The sequence below is a fragment of the Phyllostomus discolor genome, chromosome 8 (genome assembly GCF_004126475.2).
Source record: "Phyllostomus discolor isolate MPI-MPIP mPhyDis1 chromosome 8, mPhyDis1.pri.v3, whole genome shotgun sequence".
NCBI lineage: Eukaryota > Metazoa > Chordata > Mammalia > Chiroptera > Phyllostomidae > Phyllostomus > Phyllostomus discolor.
The window spans coordinates 48,373,479-48,390,586 of NC_040910.2; the positions used below are offsets into that span (position 1 = coordinate 48,373,479).

The 17,108-nt window shown below is 53.7% G+C and overlaps 1 protein-coding gene across 4 annotated transcripts; it reads left to right on the forward strand.

Moving 5' to 3' along the window:
- Window positions 1–1,483: 1,483 nt before the first annotated feature.
- Window positions 1,484–16,788, forward strand: LOC114503735 (N-acetyllactosaminide beta-1,3-N-acetylglucosaminyltransferase 3-like). Of its 4 annotated transcripts, XM_036032554.1 has the most exons (5): window positions 1,484–1,614; window positions 11,921–11,980; window positions 12,578–12,659; window positions 13,253–13,931; window positions 15,210–16,788. In XM_036032554.1, exons 4-5 carry the CDS (start codon window positions 13,359–13,361, stop codon window positions 15,786–15,788), a joined length of 1,152 nt encoding a protein of 383 aa, XP_035888447.1. In that variant the 5' UTR covers window positions 1,484–1,614; window positions 11,921–11,980; window positions 12,578–12,659; window positions 13,253–13,358; the 3' UTR covers window positions 15,789–16,788. The 4 variants fall into 4 exon arrangements, with proteins under 4 accessions (XP_035888447.1, XP_035888446.1, XP_028377167.1 ...); XM_036032553.1 differs by lacking the exon at window positions 12,578–12,659; XM_036032555.1 differs by lacking the exon at window positions 11,921–11,980 and having other exon boundaries at window positions 1,505–1,614.
- Window positions 16,789–17,108: the final 320 nt, after the last annotated feature.

Genomic DNA, 17,108 nt, shown 5'->3' on the forward strand with positions numbered 1-17,108 from the left:
TTTTCTGCTAACCACCTCTAGTTCCAGAACATTCCATCACCCCCAAAGGAGAGCCCATTCCCATGGGCAGGCACTCCCCGGTCCCCCTCCCCCAGGCCCAACTACCTAATCTGGCATGCTGTCTCTACAGACGTGCCTGTTCTGGACCTTCCGTATAAATGGAATCAGACCACGTGTGGCCTTTTGTGTCTGGCTCCTGCCACTCAGCAGGACGTTTTTCAGGTTCACCCATGTTGCAGCTTGTGTCGGTGCTTCAGTCCTCTTTACGGCCGAGTGATATTCCCGTGTGTGTGAGCCACGCTTTGCTCACGCCTCATCAGCTGGTGGACACCAGGGCTGTGCCTGCCTTTTGGGGATGTGACTAGCGCCACTCTGAACACCAGCTGCAAGGGTGGGTGTGAGTGCCTGTTCTGGGTCCTCTGGATGGGGACCTAGGAGTGTGATTGCTGAGTCATATGGTAACAACAGTCCCGGCTTGAACCAGGGCCCTGCAGCCTCAGAATCTGCCCTGGGAGCTTTGGAGCCACTCTGGGTCCTCCCTGCCCAGAACCCCTGACAAGAGGAGCCTCAGCTTCCTGGGGTGGGCGGGGCTGGTCGTGTGCAGAACTCACTTCCTCCACTCTGGATGCAGGATAAGGGTGGTGCGCATTTCCCCGTGACACCTCGGGAGGGGCTCTGCCTGGTGTGGGGTGGCCAGCGGGACCACCCACTCCCTCAACACCAGGCCTTTGAGTTGGATTCTGTCTCCTTTATGGCACCCAGGAACTCAGGGAACCCAGGGCTCCACAGGGTGGGGGAGGGCTCCGAACTGAAATCGTGGTGAGGGAGAATGGGCGGCCAGGGCTCCACACGGGGAAACTGAGGACCTGCCTCCATCCCCCAAAAAGGAACACGATGGCCAACTAGAGCCGTCGCCTGGCGCCCTGTGGACCCAGATCTGACCCCGACAGTCAACACTACAAACCTCCAGACACGCAGCTGCCCGCAGCACCGGGTGGGGGTGGGTTCGAACCTTCAGCAGCCCCAACCCCAAGAATCTGGAAATTGGACTTGCAACTTTCGGAATCTTCCCAAATGCTAGCCGGTGACCTCCGGTGTCTGGGTTTTTAGGGTTGGCAACTCTCCGATCCCCTGCAGAGACCCGAAAGGCCACTGGATTCAAACTGCTTCCTGCCCCCTTTCGGCCCTTTCTTCACCGAACGCAAGGTGGACCAGCGCTGGGGGAGGCGGGGCCCTATGCCAGGGGCTGACAGGGCTGGGCTTGCACACCACCAGCGGAGGGGAGCTCACTATCTGACTGCGGGTTGGTCTCAGGTAGAATCGTGAGCCACAGAGGACAGTGGAGGCCACGAAGAGCACAGGCGGTGGATGGAGCCAAGCTGTTGAGGGGAAGGGGCGGGGCCGGGGAGGGGAGAAGGAGGGGCCAGAGGGGGGAACCTCTACCCGGCAACCGGGAAGTTCGGCCCAGCCGGTGACGGGGCAGGGGGCTGGCTGGCGTTAGGCGAGGTCTGGAAGGGGCTGGAGGGAGAGGGCGGGGACTCGCGCTCAGGTGAAACTCTTCCTCCTAGTCGCCAGCGAAGAGGAGTAGGGGTTGCAGACTGGACCGTGGTGGGGGTGAGTGTTGGGGTTTCCCGCGGACCTGGTGGACACCCTTGGTGGAAGGGAGGGAGTGAGGGTTCTTGGGGAACTCTGGCAGGTGCCTGCGGTGGGGTCTCTGCGGGGCGTTTACTGTGAACCTACCAGGAGATGCTGGAGAGCATCTCCTTACCCGGTCTCAAAACCCCTGTCGTCCTCCGTCATCTCTAACAGTAACCCCGGCTTTTGTAAGGCTGGCTCAGACCTGGCCGGGAAGGAAGTTTCCCCCACACCTGGGGGCGGGGGAGACCGATGCCACCTGCGTCTCTGGCATCCCTGATCCCTGTATTGCCCCACGGACACTCGAGGCGACCCTAGACCCCTGCCCACCTCCAAGTATAGGGTGGGATCAGAGAAAGTGGAGGGTGAGGAGTGGAGGGCCGTCTGTGTGCTCTGGCCATTACTAGTGCTGCTGTTGTTATTGCTGAGATTGTTGGGTGTTGTGGTGGTCAGTGACGCAAGCTAAGAAAGTGCAGACAGTAAAGTTTTTATTCACGCTCCAAGAGAGGAGAGGAGCTTGGTGTGGAGAGATACACCTGCACAGAGGGGTGGCGACTTTGAGCTTTTATTGGATTTTAATTGGATTATAAAAGGTTGGGGGCGGCTGTTGGATGACCCCTGTGCTGCTGGGGGCCTTGCAACACAGGAGGTTTCCTGTGGTTTTTCGTCAGCTGCAGTTTGCTCCAGTGTTATCTTTGCCTGAGGCTGGTGTGGGGTGTCGCTTTTTGCCCTTGCTTTTCCAGTAGTGCCCCAGTCCTGGGGACATAGGCTCAGAAGTGTAAAATGGCAGTGGTATTTGACAAGGGCATACGGCTTCTCAGCCAATGGCGCTGGTTTTGTCCTTTCACTAGGAGCACTGATTTGGGCAGGAGTAGCACCTGGGGTCCCAGGTGCGCTTTATTCCTGTTACTTGAGGGAGCCGCTGCTGACCGCCAGTCTCACCCATTTCCCCCAGCCCTCCCAGGCACTGGGCCACATTCAGCCTCGAAGACCTCAGCTCATGGCTTCCCCGGGATTCAGGTCCCTCAGCCTCAGTGTGGCTTGGGCAAGTTGCTCCTGGTCCCTAGACATGCCTCAGTTTCCCTGCTGTGAGGGAGGACGATGACCCAGCTCCCATGAGGATGTACAAGGTGTTCAGCAGGCAGAAGCTTTAATGATTAGGCTGCTCCTGGCCACTGGGGACCTCAAGTGAGTGACTTTAGGTTTCTGAGCTTCACTTTCCCTAGGATGTCGAGCGGAGCTCATGGTATGGGTGACAGTGCTGAAGGTGACGTCAGTCAGTAAGCCCTATGGCCATTAAGTGGGTGTCCAGCAAACTTCAGCCATCACCATAACCATATGAATGATAGTTATTATTACTGTTATTGCAATCATTGCATCATTAGCCAGGTTCCCAGCCAACTTTCCCTCTGGATCAGACATTTTTCTCATGGCCACTTTTCAGATGGACCCCATGAGGACCCCATGCCCTGCCTGGCCCTGGGACTCCTGTCATCCAGATCTGGGATTCAGTGCCCAGAGGGAGCTGGTCAGATATGGAGCCCGTCCTAGGGCCACCTCCGACTGCCTCGTGGGTTTCAGGGCAGCAAGGCTGCCGCCGCACCAGGCAGGGCTGAGGATCCGAAGGAGAAGGTCTTGCCCTGCATCAGTTAGCGGGGCCCCCATCTGGCCTAGGGGAGTGGCTGTGTTTGCCCAGCCCAACCCTGACACCTATGTGTTCTTCCCTTTCCTATAGCCCAGCAGTTGGTGACTCCTGCCAAGTACTCTGGGTATGGGGAGACCAAGGAGGGGCCTCAGAGATTCTCTGCGCTAGGTCAGAGTCCAGGGAATCCAGACAAGCTGGCTTAGCATCAGGAGGTAAGATGTCACTGAATGACTTCCTGCCACCACTTCTAAGGCCCAGATCGGAGCAGTGACATGCCTCCACTCTCACTGCCCTGTGAATCAGGGAGGGTGACCATTGTTATGCCTCCTGATGGGAGTCTGGCTGGGCTTGATTGCCCCACAATGATGAGGAGCTTACTACATACATGGCCAACTAAAAGAAGTCCCACCAGACAGTGGTTAGAGGCAGGGTTTGGGTTCTCACTTGACTTTCCTTGAATGAGTACTTTGACCTCTCTAGCCTCAGTTTCCCTATCCATGAAAACGAAGCTACCTTGGCCCTACCTCTCAGTGCAGCTGTGGAGTATAGATAAGCACCTGGTGGAGAGGCTGCACATGGGACGTGGTGTGTTAACTCTAATCCTGATTATGCTGCTCATTGTGTTCTCACGGGTGACATTGACCTCTGCATGCCAGAAATAATGTGAAGATTGCAGGGCTCTAAGCACAAGGCCTGGAAGAGGGCCCTGACCAACCTGAAAGTGTGGGGGTCCTTCATGAAGTTCCCACAGGAAGGGACCGTGAGACTCAGTTTTCCCAACTAGGAAATATACCCAGAGATGCCCTTTGAGGTTGAGCTGGGGCAGGGCTGGCATTTAAGCAGAAACCTCAGTCCAGCCTCAGATTCCTTCCTGGACCGGTCCTAGGAAGGGGAGATTCTGCTCTAGGGGAGGACAGGCTCATCCAGTGAGTCATTTGTGATGAGCCCTGGGACTACAAAGAGAGGTTCCAGGGGTTCAAATGGTGAGTCACCCTTCTTCAGCACCCATATGTTCATTGGGTGAATGTTTGCATAAATCCACCTTCATACTTGCATAATACACCTATCTAAAGCTTTGTCTTTACTGGGCTTTCCTTCTTTTTTATCTGTTTACAAAAGTTTCTCATGCTCCTTGTAAATAGGGACCAGCCCATCACTACTAGGAGGCCAAACTGGTACTTGATGGTGAGAGATCACGCTCAGATTCAGCAGGTCAGGGCACAAATCCTGCCAACTTTCCTTGACCTCAGCTGGCTGTGTCAGCTCTGCTAGGTGGGCGCCCTCTCTGTGCCCAGCTCACCCTGGAACCCAGCCACCCCCGGATGCTGAGTGAGAGGCACAGGGACTCCTCCACGGGCAAGGGGGTCAAACCCTCTCCTGCAAGTGCCCCAGTTCCACTGCCGAGTCTCCAGGATATTGTCTGGTTCACTGCCTCTCTGCCGCCCGTCAGCACGTCAGCCCCTGAGCGCAGGAGTCCTCTCATCAAGTTGTCTGTGCGCCAGAACCCAGAGCGGGACATGGCGCAGACCTGATGTTCAGCGCGGTCATGAGTGTACGGGTGATAACGGTGGCTGATGATGATATTAACATTGTCATTGCTGGCACTTCGAAAAGGGCTGACTTGGAGAAAAGGCCATTGGTCGTCTAGCCTTTCCCAGGACGCAGGTTGTTGTGCACACAAATAGGGTTCTTCCAGATGCTCTGTCACCCCCACCCTTCCCCTCTCCTTTTGGCAGCCTCGGAGTATTCCACAGCCCTGCCCAAAACTCAGGGGATGGCAATGATGACCCCAGCACCATTGATATTCAGCACTTGCCGGGGCCAACCCTGAGTTGGCGGCTGGCACCGTCTCACTTTGCAGGCAGGATGCCGAAGCCCAGGGGTCCCAGGATGATTGGGAGCCAGGTCAAGATGTCCTTCTCCAGGCAGCACTATGGCTGCTTCAAGGGCGTCAGCCCTCTCCTAACTGCTTGGACAGGGTATATAGAAAGGGCTGAACACTTGCTATATAGTGTCTTATAAATATTCAACAAGTCATTACTATTTAGTAGTGTGTATGCAATGGATCATGAATATTCAGTGCTGTGTATATCCGTGCCTCAGGACTGTTTAGTCACTCGTTCATATTCATTGTGCCAATATTAATATTTATTGACGCATCATGAATGTGCCTTGCAGCTATTAATTGTTGCCTTACAACTATGCCATGCGTTGTAAATACTGTGTGCTTCCTGTATATTTAGCGGGTCATTAGTGTTCAGCACTTCACTAACAATCAGCACTTCTTGCTCACTAAATGCATCATGAATATTTCAGTGTCATGAATATGGGCTCTTTAGCACATTCAGAATATTTGGAGTGGGGAATATTCAGTGTCCCTTGGTCCTGCCCCCTGATTCTAATGCATCCTCCAAGGTCTCCCTACCCCTCCTCCCACACCCACGTGGCAGCCACCACCTTCGGTGGAGTTGGGCTGAAGTGAAGCGCATGGAAATGGCTAATATATGGGTCATCATTCATATTTTGGCAACAAACACCAGTGAGCATCAAGTGGGGACACAGCTGTTGGGACAAGACCACAGGACCCACCCCTGGGTCTCCAGGCTGGTTGGGGAATGGACAAGAGAGAAGTGAGTAGATTTGTCCAAAGGCAGTGAGAGCTGTGGCAAGAAGCAAAGCCGGGACAGGGTGTTTCAGCTGAGAGGCTGAGCCCCTCTGAGGAGGTGACATTGGGCTGAGTCTAGAGATCAAGGGCAAGAGCAGGAGGGCAGGGCTTCCAAGGTGGAGGGGATGGTAGTGGCAGGGCTGAGCAGGGCGGTTAAGGAACTGTGGAGAGGTTGGTGTGGCTGGAGCAGGTGACAGGAGCCGAGGTCCTCGGTGGGGAGAGATGGGGATGGGCAGTGCCTGAGAGGAACCGCACCTGGTAGTCGTACTGCAGGAGGCTCTTGGCAGATGCAAGCAAGCACAGGGCTTTTCTGTGGGTTCTGGAGGAAGTGCGTTCTGGGTGATGGTGAAATCGCGCCAGAGCATTGAGGGCAGGCAGCCCAGAGCTGGATGGCTTGTTCTGGCCACTTTGAGAAACAATTGTCAGTGACTCAGATCTGTGCCAGGTGTGTCAGCATGTCCATGTCCTGAGGAAACAATCTCCTAAGAACAAGCCACTTGCCAAGGTCAACTCAGGGCAAAGAGGGACCACACAACAATGAATTTGAAACTGACCTCTCCGCTCCCAGCTAACATACCCTCCACACTTCCGCTCATCCCCCAGGAGACAGTCCTGCTTCTCAGCATGGTATTCAAGGTCTTCACAGGGTCTGGCCTCACACTCCCTGGCCTCAGAAATCACCCTCTCTCCAAATGCTACTTTTCAGCAAAATAAACTGTTTGCCATTCCTTCAATAGGCCTTGTTTTATTTCTTTTCTGTGCTTTTGCATTTTCTATTTCCTCCACCTGAACACTCTTAGTGAACTCCTATTCAGCCTTCAAAGTCTCAGTGTCAATACCCAGGTCCTTCTTCTGGCCCAGCCCTTATCCCACAGGTGTCCAAATTTGTCTCCCACAAATTAAGGTCTTCCAGGGGACCAGGCCTGGAGTTGAGTCTTCTTAGTTACCTCACCACCTATTTGTTAAAGAAATGAATGTGTGGTTTTCAGATGTGTTTTGGGATAAGAGCTGCTGAGACCCTTCTTAGAGCTGAGGAACCTGGAGACAAAATGCGTTGTTGCTGTGGTAATGCAAGGCATCCACTTGGGACACCTCCCTAAGCTCCATGTCCCCATTCGTAAAGTTGGGGTGGAGGTTCTGCCAGAGCTGTCTGCACGCCATGCACTTCAGAGCAGGCAGATACTGGGCTTCAACGAGTCTGGCCCTTTTGTTTTACAATGAGGCCTACAGTGGATGGACAGCAGGGTGGGGATCAGGGGCTCAATCCCAAGCCTAAGAGGAGCTTCTCGTGGCCCCAGAGTGGCCGCCCAGGCACTTGGAGGAAGAAATACCAAGAGGTATGCCTTCCTTGGTGAAGCCAAGCCCCTAACCCCAGGGGCCCCCACAGCAGCTATAGGGTCCTCCCCCTTCAGACAGTGACACCCACGAGGACAGGTTAGTGACTCCCGAGGCACAGCCCACAGAGGCACCCAACAAGGTTCACTGCGCCAGCGAGTCCTCCGCACTCCCAGGCGTGCTGAAAGGGAGGCCCAGGGGTCCTTTGTCGTGCCGGTGCAGTTGTGGGGATTGTGAGGTTGGTATCATTTCCTGCCTGAGGATTTAAGGGGGTCTTGGTGGCTGAAAGGAGAGCAGATCTTGGGTGCACTAATGGAGGACTGGTGTAAGAGGGAAGGGAAGTGAGCTCCTGACTTGATTTCTTAATTCCATGAGGGACCTTATAAGGTCTGGGAGAGTGGAACAGCCCTGGGATCCCTCCATTGTAGAGATCTGGTGAGAAAAAGTTGAGAATGCAAGTAGCCAAAAAGGATGTTTCATATGCAAAGAGTTCTGATAAATAAACAAGGAAAGAAGAATGTGAGGAAAATAACAGCCACTGATGGAATTAATTAAAACTAAATGGGACACAGTTCTAGCCAAGATGGAGGTGTAGGTAGAAACGCTTCACTTCCTTGCACAACTGAAAGAAGGATAAAAACAAATTTAAAAACAATAAACAAGCAGAAGTGCCAGAAAATCAAACTGCATGGAACTCCGACAACCAAGGAGTTAAAGAAACATTTGTCCAGACCCGTAGGAGGGGCAGAGATGAGCAGACAGGCAGAGAGAACCCACGGCAAGGCAGCTGACCACCTGGGTGAGGCGGGGCTGCTGACCCCAAAACTAAAGACTCAAAGCCTCTAGCTGTAAAATTCTGGGGGGGTTCGAAGGCCAGAGAAACTCCCAGTCTCACAGAAGAGTTCGTAGCAAAGTGGGGCTAGAGCAGAGCAAGGGATTGGTGTTGTTCCCTCTCTGGCGCAGACCCTACAGACTACACCACAACGCAGCAAGGAGGGCTGCCCCGCCATGGGGCATAGCTAGGGCTCCACCCCCTTACAACTTAACAGGTGCTCGGAGACAAAGAAATATGGCCAAAATGAAAGAACAGATCAAAACTCCAGAAAAAGAGCTAAGTGTGAAGGTGATAGACAACATATCTAATGCAGAGTTCAAAATACTGGTAATCAGGATGCTCACAGAACTGATTGAGCTCGGTAGCAAAATGAAGAAAGAAATGAAGGCTACACAAAGTGAAATAAATTAAAATATATAGGGAACCAACAATGAAGGGAAGTTAACCAGGACTCAAACCAACGATTTGGAACAAAGGGAAGAAATAAATATCCAACTGGAACAGAATAAAGAAACAAGAATTCAAAAAAATGAGGAGAGGCTTAGGAACCTCTGAGACAACTTTAAACATTTCAACATCTAAATCATAGGGCTGCCAGAAGGAGAAAAGGAAGAGAAAGAAATTGAAGACTTATTTGAACAAATAATGAAGGAACACTTCCCCAATCGGGCAAAGGAAACAGACTTCCAGGAAGTCCAGGAAGCTCAGAGAGTCCCAAAGAGGAACACACCAAGGCACATCATAATTAAAGATAAGGAAAGAACCTTAAAAGCAGCAATAGAAAAGGAGACAGTTACCTACAAAGGAGTTCGCATAAAACTATCAGCTGATTTCTCAAAAGAAACCTTACAGGCAAGAATGGGCTGGAAAGAAGTATTTCAAGTCATGAAAGGCAAGGACCTACATCCAAGATAACTCTATCCAGCAAAGCTTTCATTTAGAATGGCAGGGCAGATAAGTGCTTCTCAGATAAGGTCAAGTTAAAGGAGTTCATCATCACCAAGTCCTTATTCTATCAAGTGTTAAAGGGACTTATCTAAAAAATAGAAGAAGATCAAAAACTATGAACAGTAAAATGACACCAAACTCACAACTATGAGCAATGGAACCTAAAAAACAAAAACAAAAACTAAGCAAACAACTAGAACAGGAACAGAATCACAGAAATGGAGATCACATGGAGGGTTATCATTGGGAAGGGCAAGTGGGGAGAATGGGTGGAAAAGGTACAGGGAATAAGAAGCATAATTGGTAGGTACAAAATAGACAGGGGGAGGTTAAGAACAGTATGGGAAATAGAGAAGCCAAAGAACTTACATGTATAACCTATGGACATGAAATAAAGGGGGGAATGCTGGAGGGTGGGGGGGTGCAGGGCATAGGGGGGATAAAGGAGAGTAGAAAAATTGGGACAATTGTAATAGCATAATCAATAAAATATACTTAAAAAAAAACCCTAAATGGCCACTCCAAGAGGTTCTGTCTCACCCTGACACTCTGATCACAGTGACACGGGCCATTGTGGAGCTGTTTTACCTCTCACACCTCCCTCTCACCAGGGCCCCCGTTTGGCTCGGTTGTAACTGTGTGTATTTGCTAAGATGTCTTCTTTGCTTTAGAGCCCTTGTTTAGAACTTACAAAATACATTCCCACTGAACTAATGCTTGGCCATTTAGGTTTGATTTTTCTATTTAATAAGTGTTTAATAGATGTGTAATGACATAAGTAAGCAATAGTAAATCTCCTAAACATTCCACATGGTGAATTTATACAGGACAATATTAAGATCTATGACTCACTTCCTGACTCACCTCTCTGCCCGGCCTTCCGGTTGAGCTCTCCAGGCCCATCAATCTCTATTGGTTCAGACCAGGATTTCTCAGTCCTGGCAATGTTGACTTTTGGGGCTGTCATCTCACTGGCAGGGCGGTGTAATGCTGGTTAATCAGTGTGCATGGCCCCCACCCACTCCGTGCCATTAACGGTTCACACCCGCACCCCACCCATGTTGCGATAACCAAAAATATCTCCAGCCCTGCTGCGGGGCTCGGGTGGTAGGCGTCGTTCCGGCTCCAGCCCGGGCACACACCTGGGTGCGGGTTCTGTCCCCGGTCAGGAAGTGTGCAAGAGGCAGCTGGTCGGCGATTCTCTCCCTGTCCTTCTTCCTCCCTTCCCCTTCCGTGAAAAATAAATGAGTAAATAGATAAATATTTCTTAAAGTATTAAAATAAATAAATAACTCTGCAGACATTGCCAAGTGTCCCCCAGGGGCCAAATCAGCCCTGGCTGAACCTCTGGCTCACATGTTAAACTTAGATGGGTTAGTGGTTAATCATCCACCAACGGTCACAGCTCCTTAATGAAGTGGCCCTGGCTTGGCAGGTGGGGGTTTTGTTTGTTTTTTGAGATTTTATGTATTTATTTATTTTTAGAGAGACAACTGTTCAGATCAGGAAGATGTCCTTTAGAGGTTCAGTTCATTCTTCTGTCACCTTCATCAGTTCACATTCTCACCCCAAGGTAATCCGCCTTTTTGGGTCTCCCAGACCTGCCTGCCAGAAGCCGAACCCCTGGGGTCTGCCAGCCACCCCAGGGGTGCCACAGCAGCAAGACAGGCTCTGCGCCACCTGCAGGCAGGACCCCGCCACTGCTCAGGCTCTACCAGTTCATTTCTACCTCAGGGCCTTTGCATCTGCTGCTCCCTCCCTGGGGGACACTGTCCCCTAAACCTCAGCCATGCTGGCTCCTCCACCCCATCACATCCCAGCTTAATGTCACCTGGGCCTCAAAATCCAAACATACCACCAGACTGCATTTTCTCTCTTGGCTTTTTTGTCACTTCGTATCATTTCATTGAGGATTTTATTTAGTGTTTGTCCCCCTCGACAGCGTGGGTTCCGAAGTGGCAAAAACATTTAGACACTTTGTACCCGATCACCATTGTGTCCCCAGCTCCCAGGAGGTGGCATACACACACAGTAAACATTGGCTTTGAGGAATGAATGAAAGTATACAATCACTCCAGAGTCAGCTGCCGTGGTGAGGCAGCGTGCATTCACTCGTCATCCACTCCACACGCTCTCACTGGGCACTAACTGCATGGCAGGCGCTGTTCTGGGAGCTGGGGTAAAAGGGTGGACGTGACAGGTCACAGGGAGCTTATGATCTGGTAGAGGAGATGGGTAAGGAAAATACATTTCAAATGTTGTATTATGTATTTTAGAAGGTGGGAAGTGTGTGGAAGGAAGCAAAGGTAGAATGGGTGGGGTATCAGTGAGACTGAGTGTCGTGAGGGGAGGCCTTCCTGAGAAGGGGACATCTGGAAAAACAGAGGGCAGTGAGGAGCTGTATGCACATCTGGGGAAAACCATGCCAGGCAGAGGGACCACCTGTGCAATGGTCCTGAGGCAGGACTGTGCCCATCACGCCTGAGGTTAAGAGCCCCACAGCACTTTTACATAGGGCTCATTCCCCTCCTTTTACATGGAGGCTCAGAGAGGTCCAGCTTCTGGCTCAAGGCCACACAGCAGGATGTGTGGAATGGGAACTGAGTCCCATTTCTGGGTGACATCTGGCTGAAGAGGCCTTAGCCAGGCACTGTGCAGACACAGCAATAGACACACCGGGGGAACGGCCTCAGGAGTCCCTGGACTCCTGTCCCCTGTCCCCTGTGCAGCGCCAATAAGTGGCTCTGGATGTAAACAGGAAACCACTCTCTTGCCTGCTCCCAGGCAGTAGCTGGGTAGGGTCACTTGGGCCAGGAGGGGACCACCAGAACCCCCTAAATGCCCCACACTGTTCCAGGTGCCAGTGGGGACAACGAGGAGACCCCAGACAAGCACAGATCTCCTGAGGAAGGCTGAGGTAAGTGCTGAGGTTCATGTATTCATTCAACAAACAGACATTGAATGCCCACTTAGGTGTCTGTCCTGGAGAGGTCCCTTCACACGTGCACAGCCCCGTGAACTGGGGATTGCTCAGACGCCCCTTTTACAGCCGAGGAGACTGAGGTCCGGGGTGTGGAAGGCACACAGCCAGGACGTGATGGAGTCGGTGTTCAAACCCAGGGTTTGGGCTCCGGAGGCTGCATCCCTCAGGGATAAGCCAATAAGTGTTTGCTGAATAGCAAGTCCTATCTTGGGTCCAATCCAGAACTTCCCCGACACACTGGAAAAGAGATCCTCAAATTTAGGAAAACAGCACAGACACCACCTTACCAGGCAAAAAGGCGCTGAGGTGGTCCAGGGAAGCTGGGAAAGGGACTTACAAGGGAGACCTAGGACTGTGCCCAGAAGAGGAGGAAAACTCTCAGGAAGAGGAGACATTAGAGCTGGGGATTTTGAGTTTGAATAAGGGTTTGCCAGACATAAATTGAGTCAATTTAATCTTTTACTCATAAATTTACTCATTCAAACACTCCCTGCTCTCCCCACGTGTCTGCCTCATGCTGGGAGATGCCAGGACCCCAGGTTTGGGGAGACAACTCCAGACACGGTCACCCCACAGGATCAGGACTGAGCCAGATCAGGGGATGGGGCTGGAGGTGCCCACGGGGAAGCAGGACTTTTCCGAAGGGTGGGAGGGGGCTTCCTAGAGGAGCGGGTGTGGAGGCGAGTTTGCCAGGAGGAGCAGGTGGGCACCAAAGGAGATGGCTTTGTCTGATACATGCTGGGCCTGGGCCTGTAAAGGGTCAGGGGCCACGCTCAGGTCAAAAGATCATTTAAAATAGTGAAGAAGAGGCAAAGGTTGTATTGGAATGCCAGAGCTCAGAGCTTTCTAGAGCAGCAGGTATCGACGGGGAGGAGGAAGGATCCCAGCAGCTTGCACCTGATAAAAAGGGCATCTCTGCCTCCACCTGGGAGGCTCCTGGGCCATCTCTGAGGCAGGGACATGAGGAGGAGCAGGTTGGATATGGGAGGGGTGAATTCTGGGCACTCGGAGTCTGGGGGGCTCTCGTTGGAATTCCCGTGCCTCAGTTTCCTTTGTAAATATGGAATCCCAGGCAGGGCCTGGGCTACTGTCAGAGTCCAGCTGGGCTGGGGTGCGGGCGGGGTGTGGGGTCCAAGGTGGTGGTGAATTTCAACATTTTACCAACCCGAGTGATGGCGAGCTGCAACCAGGTGTTGGGGTCCACAGGTGGCTCAGGAAAAGTGCTTGGCCCATCGGGATCTTCAGTGAGTGCTACTCTCCCCGGAGCCGCCTGGGGATCTCCTCAGATCAATCGCAAACCCTGCAGTCCAGGATGAGGTGTCCGAGGTCCTTGCCACAGGTGGGCCTGGCTCTGGTGCTCTGCACTCTCCTCTGCCTCCTCCTGAGTCTGCACCTGTCACCACCCCGGTGCTGCCCCTGCCAGGAACTGAAAGAGCCGCTGGACACCCCCGCGGCTCTGATCTGGCTCCCCGAGCCAACCCTCCCCACGCCGGCGCCCTGCAGTGCCAACACTTCCCTGGCCCAGCTGCCAGACTTCGCTGAGCAGCCAAAGCACGTGCGCGACTTCCTGCTGCACAGACACTGCCGGGACTTCCCGCTGCTGCAGGACGCGCCTCGGAGCAAGTGCGCACAGCCGGTCTTCCTGCTGCTGGTCATCAAGTCGTCGCCGCACAATTACGAGCGCCGGGAGGTGGTGCGGCGCACTTGGGGCCGCGAGCGGGCTGTGCGGGGCGGCTGGCTGCGCCGTCTCTTTCTGGTGGGCACAGCCCAAGAACTGCACGAGGCCCGCAAAGTCAACCAGCTGCTGGCGCTGGAGGCGAGGGTTCATGGCGACATCCTGCAGTGGGACTTCCACGACACCTTCTTCAACCTCACACTCAAGCAGGTGGGCTGGCAGAAAGAAAGTCACCTTATCGGGGCCACCTGAGCTTCGTGCCCAGATCACCACCATCTCCTCTGAGGGGCCCAAGGGAACCAGCAGACCCTGCACCCCATGCCACCCCCTCTAATGTCCTCAAGGCATCTGAGGGCCTTAGCTCTAGGGGAGGCGGGGAGAAAGTGCAGGCTGGCCAGAGGTTCCATCCTGGCTGCAGGGTCCTGCTAACCCAGGTGCAAGTTCAGGCTCTGTGCTACCCTTGATGTTCACCTCTCTGTGCCTCAGTTTCCTCAACAGGGAAATTGGTTATTAATTGGATTCACCCACCTCTGAGGACCTCTGTAAGGATTGCATGAGATAGTATTTAGAAGTCACCTGGACCAGTGCCAGACACTCAGATAATATTGGCAATGAGGTACAAGGGTGCAGGGATGCGGGGTACTGGACAGAGCACACCCTGTTTTTGTCTGGTGAGTCCCCCATGGGGCCCCCTCTGTGCAGTGGGCACTCCACAAAAACGTTTCTGATGGACAAGAACCCATGGGAGGTAGAGAGAATCCACATGCAGAGGAGGCAGTGGGGGCTCCAAGGACCCACCCAGGTTGGGTGGGGGGTGGAGCAATCTGCATAGACACCCAGTGCAGGTTCCTGCTCCTGGTAGGCACAGACAGGTCTGGGTTCAAGACATCAAGGGGCAGCAAAGGTTATTATGGAGGAAACTGAAACCAAAGTGAGCAAAGGGCCAGGACCCCTCAACATGCCCCCTCCTTGACACAAAACACCAAAGCACGCGGTAAGTAACAACTTGACACACGTGAATCTAGCCCGTATGAGGCGCTGGGCCCACAGCGGTGCGGGAACATGGCACAGGTAGGAGACACAGCCCCACCCAGGGGGAGCCCAGAGTCCGGGGGTGGGGGATGTCTGGTGATGACCACACAGCAATTCTATGACAGCAGTGCTCGGCCAGGCACACTGGGAAGGAATAGCAGTAAATGCAGGCATGCCAGTCTTCCTGGCACTGTGCAGAATATCATCTTCATGGACCCCAATGCTCCTGCAGGCAGGTCCTGAGATGCGGCCTAAAAGGAAACTTGGAAACTGAGGCACAGAGAGGAGCGGGTTTTTGCTCAGGTCACCCCACAGGGTGGGACCTTTACCCCAGGCTGGGTTGACAGCGGGGACGCAGCCTCAGCTGTGCTCTGTGGGCTGGGGTGGCCAACAGGGACCCGAGGCTGATGGTCCCAGCCTTGAGCCTGTGTGCCCTGTCCGCCCGCTCGCCCGCAGGTGCTCTTCCTACAGTGGCAGGAGGCTCGGTGCAGCAATGCCAGCTTCGTGCTCAACGGGGACGACGATGTCTTTGCACACACAGACAACATGGTCTCTTACCTGCTGGACCACAACCCTGACCACCACCTCTTTGTGGGGCAACTGATCCAGAACGTGGGCCCCATCCGGGCCCCCTGGAGCAAGTACTATGTGCCAAAGATAGTGACACAGGAGGAGCACTACCCGCCCTACTGTGGAGGTGGTGGCTTCCTGCTGTCCCGCTTCACGGCGGCCGCCGTGGCCCGGGCCGCCCGCACCCTGGACCTCCTCCCCATCGATGACGTCTTCCTGGGCATGTGCCTGCAGCAGGAGGGCCTGAAGCCCGCCTCACACAGCGGTATCCGCACTGTCGGCGTTAGGTCTCCCACGGCACGTTTGTCCTCCTTCAACCCCTGCTTCTACCGGGAGCTGCTGCTGGTGCACCGCTTCTTGCCCTATGAGATGCTGCTCATGTGGAATGCACTGAGCCAGGCCAACCTCACCTGTGGCAAGCAGGCGAGGGTCTATGGAGGTGGTGCCGGGACCCCTAGCCTCTAGGCTCCTGTCTCCACCCCCATAGGAAGGGGTTACATCTTCCTCCCAGAAAGCTGAGAACTTTGTCCTCCGAGGGCCCAAGGGAGTGCCTCGGAATGTTTGCTAGAGAATATGAATACTTTTGTGGCAAGCTCCTACACAACCTTTGAAACTCACCCAGTACTGCTCATACCATGTTCATCATTTTCCCTAGACTCTCAGCTGGAGGGACCATCTCTTTCCATGGCAGCTACTGGCAGAAGCACTTCAGCCAGGGTTCCAGCAGCTGCTGCTCCTTCCAGCCCCTTTCAGTCAAAGTCCCACATCCCTGCTCCAACCTGGATCATGGGCTGGACCTTAAACAGTGGTCAGCCTCTCCTTGGTAGTGAACCTGCAGTGGTTTAATCATGGGTGTATTCTGGCTAGGGTTCAAGGCCAACTGGGAATTCCTGGGTGCACATGCAGCTGAAACAAGAAGCACTTTTCAGCCAGGGAGAAGGGTTCACCGCCCTTCCCTGGGCCTTGGGCCCCTTGGAGGGTAGGAATGGCCTGAGAGGCCATGCACGGACCACCCCCTCTGTGCCTGTAGCATCAGGTGCTCCAGTGGCAGACACATTGGGCACAGGGGGGAGGCAGCTATCTTTCTCAGGCTATAGTGACGCAGGGTCTGGGCCCCTGGCAGGACCAAGTCCCCACACCTGTGCTCAGGGAGCTCAGGGAACAGTATTGGGACCAAGGTGCCTTCACAGGGCTCAAGGCCAGTGCATACACTCACCCCAGTGCCCAGAGAAGGAGGTGGTTCAGATCCTCGAGTGGCCCTAAGCTCTTGTGACTCAGGACTGGGCACCCACCCCAGTGTGTCTTTCTGACTTGGGAGATCCAAGCAAACCTGTGAACCCCAGCCCTGCTGGCCTTAGACAGGTGTCTGGGACTTGGACCTCACAGTCATTGGGGAGGTGGCAGGGGCACCTAAGGCAGCAGAGTGTGGGCTGGAGAGTGGCTCCTCAGGGAATAAAAGGTTTTGAGGAGGCCTGGAGGTTGTTTGGTTGGTTTGTTTGTCTTTCAAGTTATTTACAAGTTTTCACTCAGACCAATCTACATTCTTTTGTAAAAGTCTCGTTTCCAGTAGAAAATATACACCAATAGACAAAGCGGGCTGCAAGGCCCTCAAGCATGCTGGCCACCCTCCCCCTCTCCCTGCTCACACACCTGCTGTGGCTCCCCATTGCCCTCAGTTTACCCCTCGACAACTGGTTCTTGCTGCTGGCTTGATGACAGGCTCAGGGAGGAGAGGGGCAGCGTGAGCCCGATCCTGTCTGCGTGGACACTGGGCCCTCCTCCACC